At 33.9% G+C, this 13,617-nt stretch overlaps 2 protein-coding genes across 2 annotated transcripts; both read right to left on the bottom strand.

The window, feature by feature from the left end:
• Positions 1–258: 258 nt before the first annotated feature.
• LOTGIDRAFT_231829 (hypothetical protein) lies at positions 259–7,488 on the bottom strand (the record flags this gene model as incomplete). The annotated part of the gene is made up of 5 exons (XM_009054955.1): positions 259–1,902; positions 2,849–2,978; positions 3,681–4,969; positions 5,312–5,493; positions 7,461–7,488. 5 exons carry the CDS (start codon positions 7,486–7,488, stop codon positions 949–951), a joined length of 2,583 nt encoding a protein of 860 aa, XP_009053203.1. The 3' UTR covers positions 259–948.
• A 1,689-nt stretch (positions 7,489–9,177) lies between these two features.
• Positions 9,178–10,301, bottom strand: LOTGIDRAFT_160072 (hypothetical protein; the record flags this gene model as incomplete). Its single annotated transcript, XM_009054954.1, has 2 exons — positions 9,178–10,174; positions 10,282–10,301. The coding sequence occupies 2 exons, from the start codon at positions 10,299–10,301 to the stop codon at positions 9,178–9,180; spliced, it is 1,017 nt and encodes a 338-aa protein (XP_009053202.1).
• Positions 10,302–13,617: the final 3,316 nt, after the last annotated feature.

Here is a 13,617-nt window from a genome sequence, read left to right as displayed (position 1 = left end):
AGTGTTTACAAGCTTAAATTGAATGCGTTTTCAAGAACAAGGCCAATAACTCATACTTAATATTTTTCGATTTTTCTGATTTTTAATAGGGTTCATCCTTGAGTGATTACAAACAACCATACCAAGTTTCATCGAAATCAGTCAAAACTTGTGCCTTATTGTTGACGGACGTGGGTGACGGGAATATATTCTTGACTCTCTAGAATAGATAAAAAAAAATTGGCGAAGGACGAACTTAAATCAATAAACGACGACATGTACACATATATATTATTTATTTGAAAAAATGATGACAAAATGTACTGTGGATGACACAATTAAAATTATAGTACAGGTATGGGGAACGACGCTGTTCCCAAATTTGAAAACAAATACCCACAAAAGCTTTCCCCTCAATTTCTTGATCCGAAGTCTACTGTACTGTACTGACTTGAATTAGATGTCAATGCCAAACAGATCATTTAAGAGTCAAAACTATTTGTTTAGCTCAACTCTTGGATGAAAAATATAAAATGTGGAACGAGCCAGTATCTGTTGACCTTTTCTGAACACTCAAGCATATGAGACATTATTCAAAGAAGTGCATTCAAAAAAGTTAAAAGTTTAAAAGTCAGGTTCTAATTATTAGAAATACACATTGTTTCTGTTCTGTCAATCTGTTCATAAACTATGCCCATGTTGAACTCTTTGCCTGTGACAGACCTGTATAGACTTCTTTATATTGATTTTAACTCAAATTGTACTGTTTTCCCACAAGACATATCACGTTAATTGAACACCATCTATATCAAGTAATATAATCAAAAATTTAACACTGGCTCCTGGACACATTATTTACACCAATAATTCCATTTCTCTCAGGAATTCACTAACTTTCAATAAAATTCAGCATAAAAACAATAGTCTCAAATAAAACTAATAATAATTGTCAATAAATAAAGAACCATTTTACAGTTTCTTCTTTGAAGCTGGTGTTTTCTTTTGAACAGGAGTACTGGTCATATTTTGTTTAGGTGTGCTGGTGTTACCTTGTATGGGAGTGCTCGGAAGACTCATATCTTCCTTTTTAGGTGTTACAAGAGATGAGTTAGCAGAGCTGTTAGAAGTAAGAGTTGTATCATATGTTGACTGGTATGCTGAATTGTCACCTAGTTGAGAAGACATGGCAGTATGGAATTCACTATTAGACTCTATTGAGACATCATCAAAGAAGTGATCTTGGTTGGGCTGAGAATTCTGAGAAATTTGGATCTCTCCACTGGTTAATTCTGGTACAATATCCTTGTGGCTAGGTAATTCAGATTTGTCCACCAACTTAAATCTTCCAGAGGATCCGCACCTTTCCTTCAGGAATGCAGCCATTTCATTGGGAGTCATACTTTGGGTAACGATTGTGTACATGCTGCCTCTGATTGGTCTTGTCATGTATCTTAAAGGAACCGTGGAATTTCTTAATATTCCAGCTATTTGGCGACCAATTTGAGATGGATAGGATGGTCCAAATAGCATATCTTCTAAAGATTTGACCTTAGTGAACTCATCTACCCTTCGTTTGACATCTTGTAAGATAAATTTTGTCAAATACTTAAATGGCCGTCTGCGTCTTTGAAATGTGTGTGGTTTGTTTTCATCTTGGTTTTCTTCCTTCATTTCCACATCGTCATCTTTAGGTTCAGTCTTAACTTTTTCAGTCTTAACTTCTTCCTTCTTAACTTCTTCAGTTTTAACATCTTGTTCCATTTTGAATTCTGTTTCTACTGGCTTTGCTTCCTCAGATGGTGGAGCCATCTCTACATCTTCTCCAGCATTTTTAGCAGCTTTATGAAGCTCAATGGCTGCATCGAGAACTTCATCAAAAGTGATGCATTTGGTTGATTCCTCCATCTTGGTATATGTTGTTATCTGAAATAATATATTTTTTTAGAATGAAATTAAATAATTTTACAGAGTGTATAATTTTCAGTTTAACATTATGTTGTTCAAAAAATTTTCTCTTATTCCTTTACAGGGATTGTAAATAGGTTTTATAAACTTTTTATATGTAGTGGGAAACCAGTTAATAACCATTTGCACCATTCTTTTTTTCAATCAGATGTGTGTGGTTTCTTTAATTCAATTAGGCATTTTGTAACATCACTATCGCAAAATATGCTTATTCTATATAAGGCCCTTTGCGATAGTGACATCATCAAACGCTAGTTTTAATGGAATTGCAGGAACCAGAAACCAGACGTCTAATTGAAAATTGGAAATGGTGCAAATACATGCTAACACTGTACCCAATACACATAAAAAGTTTAGAAAACCTCTTTACAATCCCTTCCAGCCAAGTACAGGTTTCAGTCAAATCGTATTTTTGTGTGTGTTCAAGATGCATGTACCCATGTAACATCTTCCAATCTTATTTTTGGTCTTCCTGAGGCAACGTTATCAAGTGATCACTTGATAATGTTACCTGTATGTGTCATGAAACGTTGTGTTCAATAATAAATAGAAGTCTATATCCATAAAAACTGTTGTTTCTTAATGTGCTGTGATACTTCTAAATGTCTTACAAGGATTACTAGACTGATGTTAATTTCGGATATAGTACATGTAGTTTCCTATTAGATATGTAATGTATATAGATGTGTACCTGTATATAAGAAAGGTGTATTCCTGATTTTAGAATATTGTTATAGATATACAATGATACATTGTGTTTATTTATTCAAAGATGTCCTAGATTTGAGATAACAATGACATATGCCAGATAATCCCCACCATCTGTTAAATAATACATGTAATAATCAACATTTCACCCAATCATGTTTGTTTGTGCCAAGCAAATGATAGAATTTATAATTACTTGTATTACTGGTTGTGTTTCATACAGTTTAAACAATATATCAGCAGCAGCTAGATTTCGTGAACCGATTTTACTAACAGATTTAGCAGGCTGAGTACCAATATTCTCCTTCTGTATCTTCATATCACATCTATAAAGACAACAATATACTATGTACTGGCCTATCTGTATTAGCCAAATCTGGTGCAGAAAAAAGACCTGGAACTCTACAGCAATTCATATCATTAATTGACTCTATTTACTGATGAAATGTGAATTGTTTATTGCTTACTTATTGTGAAAGTGGAAATAGCCTTGTTGAACACTTTATGCAATAAATGCTTGCAAAAATAGGTTCAAAATTTTTTTTCTTTAAAGATTTTTCATGTTCTTGAAACCAATGTAAACATTGAGAGCATATTGGTTTACATAAATTCAGACATCCATCATACCTTCCAGCTAATACAAATCAGTTCCAACCATTTGATGCCTAATGAGATAAGATATCAACTCTGGAGTGTTTACAAGTTTGAAGGGACAGGTTAACCATCCGTTAGACCAATCACACAGACTCAGTTTATTTTGCCAAGCCAATCAGTAATAGTGTTCACAACTTTGAAATTTGAACCTTTGAACCCATGTGTGTCTAGATTTATCCGCATTTGAAAATTAAAATGATGTCTCTTCTTTTCTTAAGACTCTGCCAAATATAGAAAAGACATATATAGAAATAGAAAGTGAAATTCCTAGTTTGCAATTTTGATCATTTCTAGTACTTATTTACATATATTCAAGACCCAGATTAATCCCACGACAATGGTCAACCTGTCACTTTATAGGACTAACAACTGACCTGAACTGTGTAGAATTATTATCATCACTAAATTCCCATTCCAGAAGCATATTATTGAGAAAACAAGAGTGTTGTAGAATACAGAATCCTTGAACTTTACGATCAGATGACCAACTGGCATGTTCATATAAAACAATGTCTTTCACTGGAGTATCAGATACCTTCAATTTGGTCCTCTGGAGTCGATGAAAATTGGTGCAGTTGTTCCTCAGTACACAATTTCCTTTCACTCTAAAATCTATTACATCTGGAGCAGCTTGATCATGGGCTTGTAGTTTATAATGTTGTGTCAGGATAACCTCTGGCTCAGTTGTTAAGACGATATCTTTTGAATTGGTATATGAATCTATCTGTGCCTCTGTTCTATTTGAAGCTTCACCAATAGCCATCAGACGACCAGCCAGATACAAATTACAGAAGAGCACTGGCTTTTGATCTGGATTATCTTGTTTTGGACCTTGACGATACAGGCAAACTGGTGTGAGTTTAACATCTGCAAACATCAAATCCATGGCAGTGATCACATCTGGAGTCAAATCAGATACAGCTAGAAGTTCCTTTAATCTAACAAACTTCTCCCTTAAATCCAGATTCTTAGCACTCTTGGGTACGATTTTCATACTAGCATTCAGTTCTGATAAAGCCTTTTCTCCAATGGATGGATCCAAACCACTCAAAATATCTTCTGCTTTACATGTCATCAGTCGTTGTACTACCATATTGTAACAGTTAGCTTTGGCAGTTTTCTTTGAGACAGAGAATCCAAGACCTTGAACAACATTATCAATATAATAGCTTCCTTTGAAATATATTCTTCCAGTAGTTGATTGACCCTGTTCTACATCATAACGACAACGAATACGACACTTTGCGACTGCAGCAGCCTGCTCCAAGTTACTAACAGCATTAGAAGGAGTGTATTTTGGATTCTTTAGAATTTCTTGTAATTTTTTCAGCACTTCAACAGTTGGCAAATCTTTAATGGTTTCTTTCTCAACCTTGGCCACTGTGGAATTCAGATTATCCAGCTTCTGCTTCAGCTCTTCTGCTGTTATATCCTTCTGGCTCATGATTTCAGTAACAGACATGGTTCGGAACATTTCTACAGCTCTTTTATAGCAGGTTAACTTGATAACTTTCTTATTACTGGCAATATGGCGTGCCAAAAACACACCATCAAAAATCAAACGGCCAGTGAAAAAGGATCCATTCTTTCCTTGAATCATTTCATCTATCAAGAAATCTGGCTTTATTCCCAATTTACAAGACATGATGGAGTTCTCGAACAGCTGTAAATTGCAATGAAAAGATTAGATTTCAGAATCACATTTGACTCCTTTTGAATCCTTAGTAAGATTTTCAATTTGAAAAAGGTTGCTAGAGTTCTATACTGAGGCACCTGTTTATCTCGTAAATGTTGCATGAAATTGTCCAAAAAGAAATATTGAATATTTTACCTATCTATTGAAAATTCAGACATCAGAAAATGAAACAAAAGTAGAAGTTATCATAGTACTTATTTCATGAATAATCCACTATAGCAAATCTGTGAACAATCCGAAAAAATCTCATTTTCACCATTCTTTTAAACTGTTTTGATAATATTTCACTCATATTAACGTAATGCTTACCATAATTTCATTAACCTCTCGCTTCTCATTGCGTAAAAATAAACTCAATCTACGTATCTTCTCTGGCAGTGGAAGTTTACTGGCATCAACAGTAGGTGCTTTGGCAGCTGCTTGTGGTTTCTTCTCTTTTGGTCGAGATTGACTACCAGGTAAGGTCTCCCATTTCATATCTCCTTCTGCTCCTGAAGAAGTCATGACATGAAATAATTTATTTATTTGCTTGTAAGTTATATCTTTGGAGCAGAGCTTAATTTCAGAGTCAACAATTAATAAAATATAGAAAATAAACAGATATAGCATAAAAAACAAAAATGGAATAATCCAATATCAAAGATTAGTATTGTTTTAGATACTCCTTTGGAAAACAATAATTGCCTACAGATTGCATTTAAGTGATGGTCATCAAAATATTTGATTTCAAAGCTAATGAAATCTCCAATTGAGCTGTCAATCAGTTCAAATAGAGTTCCATCACCTGAGAAAGGCAATATATGTATAGTCCAGCAAAGATATTTCTGCTCAGTCTGGTTTGAATAAAAACAAAAACACCGGCAGTCCACTATATTTTTCGGTTATTTAAGTACCATTCAAATATAAGTTTAGTCTGCATAGTTTCTATTACTATTCATTCTACCTTAAAATAAAATGAATGGCTCAAGATTTTGTTTTGAATTTACCTGGATGAGCAAAAATAAAAATATTTTCCTATAGATTTAAACTTTCCAGTCTTGCTATCACACCCTCACGCTATAGCCATTATCAGATGCACATGTTTGCAAATAATGAAAATGGTAATGAGTATCAAACACAAATCACAACTCAGTTGCATGAGGTTTGCATTGGAAACTTATGATCACTTTAGTTATTCACAATACACGACTGATCACTATGACGTGAGGGATCTCAAAATTCCCTTTTCCATAGCATATTTATTACATTACTGACTTCAAAATTACTTTCTCAGTAGAGTTTTTTGACCAGGCCATGTCACAAATCTCTATGGTAAAGAGTAAAGAGATTTCACTTGTGGCTAGCTGAAATTATAATAATAGGATTTTTTACAGAATTGGGTTAATCAATTCTTAGTTGGCTTTTACTTCAATGTAATGACAAGAATTGAAGTTCTGAAATCAAGCTCTGCCTTCCATCTAACATCTTCAGAGTGTCAAGGTAATACAAACTTCGTCTTATATCATGACAGCAATAGCCAAAGTAGGTAATAACTTGACATTGTGAAGATGTAAATCTTAATGAATGGAATACTTAAAATCACCAGTTATGACATTGAAATCTTATGTGTTAAAATTGTGCAAATTCATTTATATTCCAGACTTACATCCCAGCTTCAGAGATTTCAAAGAGTACAAATTTTTAAATGCAATACAAATCCTTATTTTACATTTTTACAGATGGTGCAAGTGGCTTCAAATTTTCCAGAAGCAGTTTCATGGCTGACTGGAATTTTGAGCTATTCTTCAATACCAGATCACTAAACCATTAAATAAAAAAATAACTTTTCCACATTTTAAGACTGTATAAATAGTCTAACTCAAAACCCATGTGTACCAGAATCTTGTTTTCGGAAAGTTGGAAACAAGCTATACCAGACTTAAAATGATTGTTTACAGGTTTTCTAAACTGTTCATGTACATTCGGGATACTGATATCATCAATTTGCACCATTCAGATTTCTGTGGTTCTTGCAATTCCACATCTGATTGAAAATTAGAATGATCCAAAAGATGCTATCAGTATCCCTGATACACATAAAAAGTTCAGAAAACTCTTCACAATCCCTTAAGAATATCTAGCCTGCCTGCCTGCAAGTCTACATTTGTGCACATTAGGCTAATGCAATAGCAGTGTATTTTAGTTTGATTTAAAGTGATTATAAAGAAATTTTCTAATTGTTTGTATGTGTATTGGGGACACTAATAGCATCAATTTGCACCATTCCAATTTGTAGTTCCTGCAATTCCACTAAAACTAAGTGTTTTATGACGTCACCCCCACGTAATTTGCTTGTATCACATACGACCCTTGTGGGAGTGACTTCATTCTAGTAGAATTGCTAGAACCAGGGACGGGCAATCGATGTTATCATTGTCCCCGATACACATACAAAATTTAGAAAACCTCTTTAAAATACCTTTTAGCATAATTTGAACCAGACCCATATTAAACCAGCTAAAACTAACATAAACTTCTATTGCTTGTGTTCTGCATCAACCTGGATGCTTGCAAATACAATTACTCCACAATAAAGTCATGTATAAGTTGTTACACTATATTTTCATCTAGCTCAACAAATCTGGCCACACAGATTCCTAGAACATACAGATATACAGAAGAGATATCGTCAACAGTTAGGGCCAGACTCAAAAGATCACATTTTCTGGGAGTTACTCCCGATACAAAGCTGAACCATTAATGAATACCACAATACAGGCGAGGGGTACGAAGTCTGAAGAAAGGAAAAAGCCTACCCCTGAACTGTGGTACAGGATGAGGCACAAAGACATTGCAGATTAGGCAGAATTGGATTCATTAATGTCTCAGATTTCTATCAATAACAAAAGTTTTGCCAAATTTCACTTTTGTCTTGATGAAAATTCTCAAAATCAAATCAAAAGTCAAGCCCTGTATATCACATTGATGAACGGGTATGGCCAGATTTTGCATCAAGCAAATACAAGAATTTTTTTATTATATCCAATCTTACATTACAAATGAAGTTTCAGAGCGAAAAAACCTGACCACACCTACATTAAACTTTAAATGATAACATCATCTGGTAGATATTCGTAAGGAGACAAGAATATTGATACTGGCCATAAAATATTGATTTAAAAGAATGACATGATGAAGAGTCAATAGAATGACCTATTGACTATTGTCACTTATCACCCTCCACAGTTTATATAGATTTAACCAATCAAAGAAATACAATCATCTAATGACTAATATTTGCGTTATTAGCAGACTTGTCATCAGTTTTCCATATCACTTTTCAGAAGTAAAATCAAATGTTCAGTTCTTCTGCAATTCTCAAGTACCGGTACTTTGCTTTACAAAAACTTAACAAAGAAACTTACACTTTCGCCACTTCCAGATTCTAGTAAGCTTTGAGAATCTGCCTGTCAGAATGAAAATAAACAGCCTGAAGTGATGATAGTGTAAACTGGCACTGGTGAATTGCATGAGAACCAGACATTGAAAAAAACAGATAAAATTTGACTTATGCTGATAAAGCAAATATTAAGATGACACTTTCCTTTGAAGGAATACTACCTCCTAGGATAAGCAAAATTGTTTATATTAAATCTTGGCCAAAATGAGTCTATATTCAATCGTGGACAAACCTGGCCACGCATTCTCTAAATGATCCTAGAATCAATGTTAGAAGATAAGAACATAGGACATCCTAGAACTAAGATCATTTCGAGAATACGTGGCCAGGTGTCATAACAATAAAACAGAATCCTTCTAGAAATATTGAAAAATATAATAATATTTAAAATGTTTCCTAATAATGACTTATTTTACTGTATTCATCATCTTATACATAAATTCTGTTGTTAAATCATGGCACCAGGTAAGTCCTAATAAACATATACTCTTATTGGCCAAGTTTGAGTCTATAGAATTTATATTCAATCTAAAGGGGTAGCAATCCTTAAAATAAACTAACCTAACATTTTCCAAATGGACAGAGACCGTTCAATATCCTGTATTTTGAAATGGGTAATTGGTGAGTTTTAGAGTCAAGTTTATTACAAGGAACATGCTTTCTGATGCCCTTTTTAAGCTTTTGAACCGTTTGAACCTTATTCTATTATAAACTATAGACAAAAAATATTTTGAAATCAAATTTTCTCTGAAACTGGGGGAGTCTGAAGAATACTATTGTTTCTTACAGATCCGTTATTTGCAGTATTGGTGCCATTAAAATATCTGAAAAGGAAAACAAACCAATTACCATTATTAGAAGCTCCTCTACCTCGACCTCTCCCTCTACTAGCACCAACTCTTCCCATACTGGTTGATAAAGCCCCACCACCACCTCTAGAGAGACTTCCTCCACGTGAATTTCTACTGAAGCCAGAGAATCTTCCCATAGTATCAGTATAATCCATTTCATCATCAGTATACCCTCTATTCATTCCTCTTCCACTGCTGGCAGTAGAACGCATAGACCTAGAGTCCCCAGCAGTTCCTCGTCCATTTCCTATACTACCTCTTCCCCGGGAGATCACTCTGTTAGAGCTGCCACGATCATTGCTGCTTCTATTGGTTCGATAACCACTACCAGTGCCATTACCAGTATAGCCATAGCCTTGACTTCTAGATTGATTAGTATGACTGTAGCTACTACCGACACTGCCATAACCTGTACTGTAGCTAGCTTGCTGCCCGTTACCATAGTAACTACTACTGGTCTTGTCATATAGAGGGCACTCAAAAGTGGCTGGTGGGGCTGCTGTAGTCTCGGTTGGTTGACTATAGTAACTTGAGTAGGAGGCATAGGAAGAATACTGAGTTGGGTCGTAGCTACCTTGACTGTATGAACTAACAGCTGTTGGTTGAGTTTGTTGCTGATGTTGTTGTAGTTGGTGAGATTGAATCTGCTGAGTTTGCTGTTGCTGTTGTTGTTGTTGAGAGGGATCAGTATACATGCTGTAATAAGAACTATAGTCAGTAGTGTAAGCACCTGTATCTGGTTGTTGCCAAGTTCCTGTTTCCATATATTCCACCTTGGTTTTCTTAGCTGGTTGTTGATAGTATTGTTCTGTGTCCTCCATCTTTGTTTTGCCTTGAAGACTGGTGTAAGCACCATATCCTGCCATTCTTATCTTGGGTAGCCTACAATAAAACACAGATTTGTAAGTAATTTGATTTTTGGAACTGTGAAGCAAGTTTTATTCTGTAGAGTATATTCTGATTCTGAAATGAAATGAATGGAGTTTTACATCCTACTTTTCTGCGCCATGTGGGCAAATGAAGACGGGCAAATTAACAGTTAAGTGTTGAAATGAAATTTAACTTCCTACTTTACTGCACATTATGGGCTAATGAAGTTGGGTAATGCAATGCAGTGTGCAACGAGGGAAATTTTGCCAGCATTCCATTCTAACAACTAGAAGTTTTTCCCTTCCGACCTGCTAACTGACAAGTAAAAACCAGTTAAAAATCTGAAGAAATTCAGCTAACTTCTACCAAACTGAACCACAGTAGCTCACTATTATTAATTGTTGTTCACATGAGCTAAAGGGATGTTTTGAAAGCCCACAATGTATCTCAATATTCCAATCAATCTATGTCAATTTGCCCTTTCTACTTTAAATGACAAATAATTAACATCATTTTTCTCTGAAAATAACTGTATATTTTAGTATGAACTGTATTTACAAATTAGCTTATTTTGCAAGAAAGTGACAATAATAAAAATTCTGAATTGATTGAAATGCGTTACTTTTAGAGAAGAATATTTTAATCTATTCTCACACATTCAAGATGAAGACACTGGATCCTTAAATCAAATTTTGGAAGAATTCGAAAATTAGAAATAAGAATTTATGGTGATTGAACCAAAAACATAAATTTTTTTCCACAAAAATCTGAAATAAGGTGATCCCATCTTTCTCATTATGTTAAGACATATCAAACAATTCAGTTTTTACCTTGATTTGTAAGAAAAAGTTGACTGGGAATTTTAATTCCCTATATAATTATCGATAGTAAGGTCAAGGGCAGACCCTTGGTTTTATTCTTTATTCAATTGAATCTAAGGGAGAATAATTCAGGTAATCTGTTCAGTATGGTTCTCTATAAGCAACTCTTACGTTGAATAATTCAAGCCTTAGATTTAACTGGATCTGATGAGATGCTAAAATGAAAAATAAAAAATTACAGAGATTTGGTGGCTCCATTCATCTATATAGATCGAGGTTTAATTTGTTGGTTTACAAATTTCTAGGCTATGTTAAGTCCCATTAAAATTGTATGTCTGGATTACCACTACACTAATACTAGAATTCAGGTTTCCTGTGTATTTCTTATACTGGTTCTCATAATTTTAATATTTCATTTTAAAAATGTAGTTTAGCATGTTTCATGAAAAACTGGGGTTAAGAATCTTAATACACAAAGACCTGACTTAAAAATGTGCAGATTTAGACTTTTCAAAATAATATTTTTAATCTCATATCAATGTAGCAATAAAGTGTCGTCATTCTACATAAGGAATTGTTCAAAACCCTAAAACTAACCCTAGTAACTTTGTCATTAGTACAAAGTTACGACCTTTCCTCCAAAACAAAGACTTCTTGTCTACTAATGACTTTCAGCCATGTTTACAGTCCTGAGTTGCATGGATGAAAGGTTTCAACTTCTCATCTTTCTCTCTTCAGGAATATGGGACAATTTTATTAGGACAAAATGATCAGGCCTTGGGTCAATTATTTTGAAATGTAATAAATTTCTTTACAAAACAATTTTTCATAATAACATTACATTACATTTGCCTTTGTTACCTTAATATAATTTGCATGTACTATCAATGTTATCAAGAAATTCCAAGTACCAGTAGCAAAAACTGACAAATTGCAATAGGGAGCTGAACTCTATACAACACAATGTAAGATGTTGCCACCCTAAACAAGCCAAAATTTCATTGACAAAATAATAACTTTTTGTTGATTTGTATTTTCATCACTATCAACAGTATTTAAGAGTTCCTTATTCCTTTCATAGGAAGATGATCTGTAAAATTTTGTCCAGCCATGGACTGTGATTTTTACTACATATTCCCAAGGTAGAAGTGTCTGTAATATATCTCTTTCGGTGTGACAGTTCATGACAGTCAATCAATTCGCTGATGGCTTTAACTTCAGGAAAATGGCTGAGAAAAAAATTTCATAATTCTACTACCCACTGATCTATTTAAACTTTGCAATAAATAATCAAACCTATTGTATAAACAAAGTAAATGTTTTTTGAATTTTGACCATTAAATGCTTCACAGACAAAAAAGCAAAGATGTAAGCTTACTGGAATATCATTGCGTTGCTAAAAATACACATATCCACATATATGTCACTAATTCTAGTTTCACTTTTGGAGACAAAAACTTCTACATTTTCACACTTAACACATTAATATACCGGTACCTATTTTAGTTTATTAATCACAAATATTTTAATACAAAATATTTACAAAATACATTAAAGTCTAATGAGTTATAACTCCTGAAACAATCTTATAAACAGAACAAAATGGCAATGAAGCAGGGCTTGAACGGACATTGTCCGTTGCAATTTCGGCAAATGTCCAGGACAATATCGTTTGAGCCAGACATTTTGTCGGGTACCAAATCTATGAAAATGTTGAAAGATCGTGAATCATCAGCTATTCTGACCGTTAATATTGCCAATAGACAGAATTAGTTCAAGTCAAGTCATTTGTCCGTATCTTTTCGTAATTTTAATTCTTTAATTACTTTATATAATCATGAGATGATCTTTCATATGGTTCTATATATTATAACCAAAAAGTCTAATCACGCTTTGATACTACTATTTCAAATATTACATAAGAATTTGATACAAAGTTCCAAGATCCGACACTGAGCCGGAGGAAATTGTCAAGCACCGTCTTAAATAAACACTGCCGGATGTGTTGATAAGCGCGAGTATTCTTAAAACCGAAAGTAGAAAAATAATGAAAGTAAGAAATTCATTGGCTGATATAGATTTCCTTTCTTGTCCAATCAGATAAGTTATTACTTCCGATGACTCCTTTTTTTTATGTTCCTAGAACTTTTCAACCAGATGGCCTATTTGAATGACAAACTATTCTTAGCTAGTTGTTAACCTGTATTGCACTTGTAGGTGAGAAAACAGCGAATTTCATTCCTAAATTGATGGGTTTTGCATGCAATTTTTCAATACAATTTTTGGAGTTATTTCAAGAATGCAGGTAGACAAAATGGCGGATCCTCAACATCGATTCACAGTATTTTCGAAGGGGAAAAAAATAATTCAAATTTATTCAATTTATTTCACTGTGTATAGTGGGCACCCCTTTTGAGGTAAAAAATGCACATTATATTTGGAAATATACAGTACCAAAAACTGTGCTTGTTTACTAATTGAGGAATTTCCCTAGTGTGACGTAATTTCCTTTTAGTTTTCAGTCCATGCTATTTTTCAATAGGGATGTTGTGTTAAAATAATCGAAATTTTCTGTATAAGATGGGAACAAAAATAGTGATTATTTAACTTCTCTGAATGATTGAATGATCAATG

The sequence above is a fragment of the Lottia gigantea genome, assembly GCF_000327385.1.
Source record: "Lottia gigantea unplaced genomic scaffold LOTGIsca_23, whole genome shotgun sequence".
NCBI lineage: Eukaryota > Metazoa > Mollusca > Gastropoda > Lottiidae > Lottia > Lottia gigantea.
This window is presented reverse-complemented; position numbering and strand designations above follow the sequence as displayed.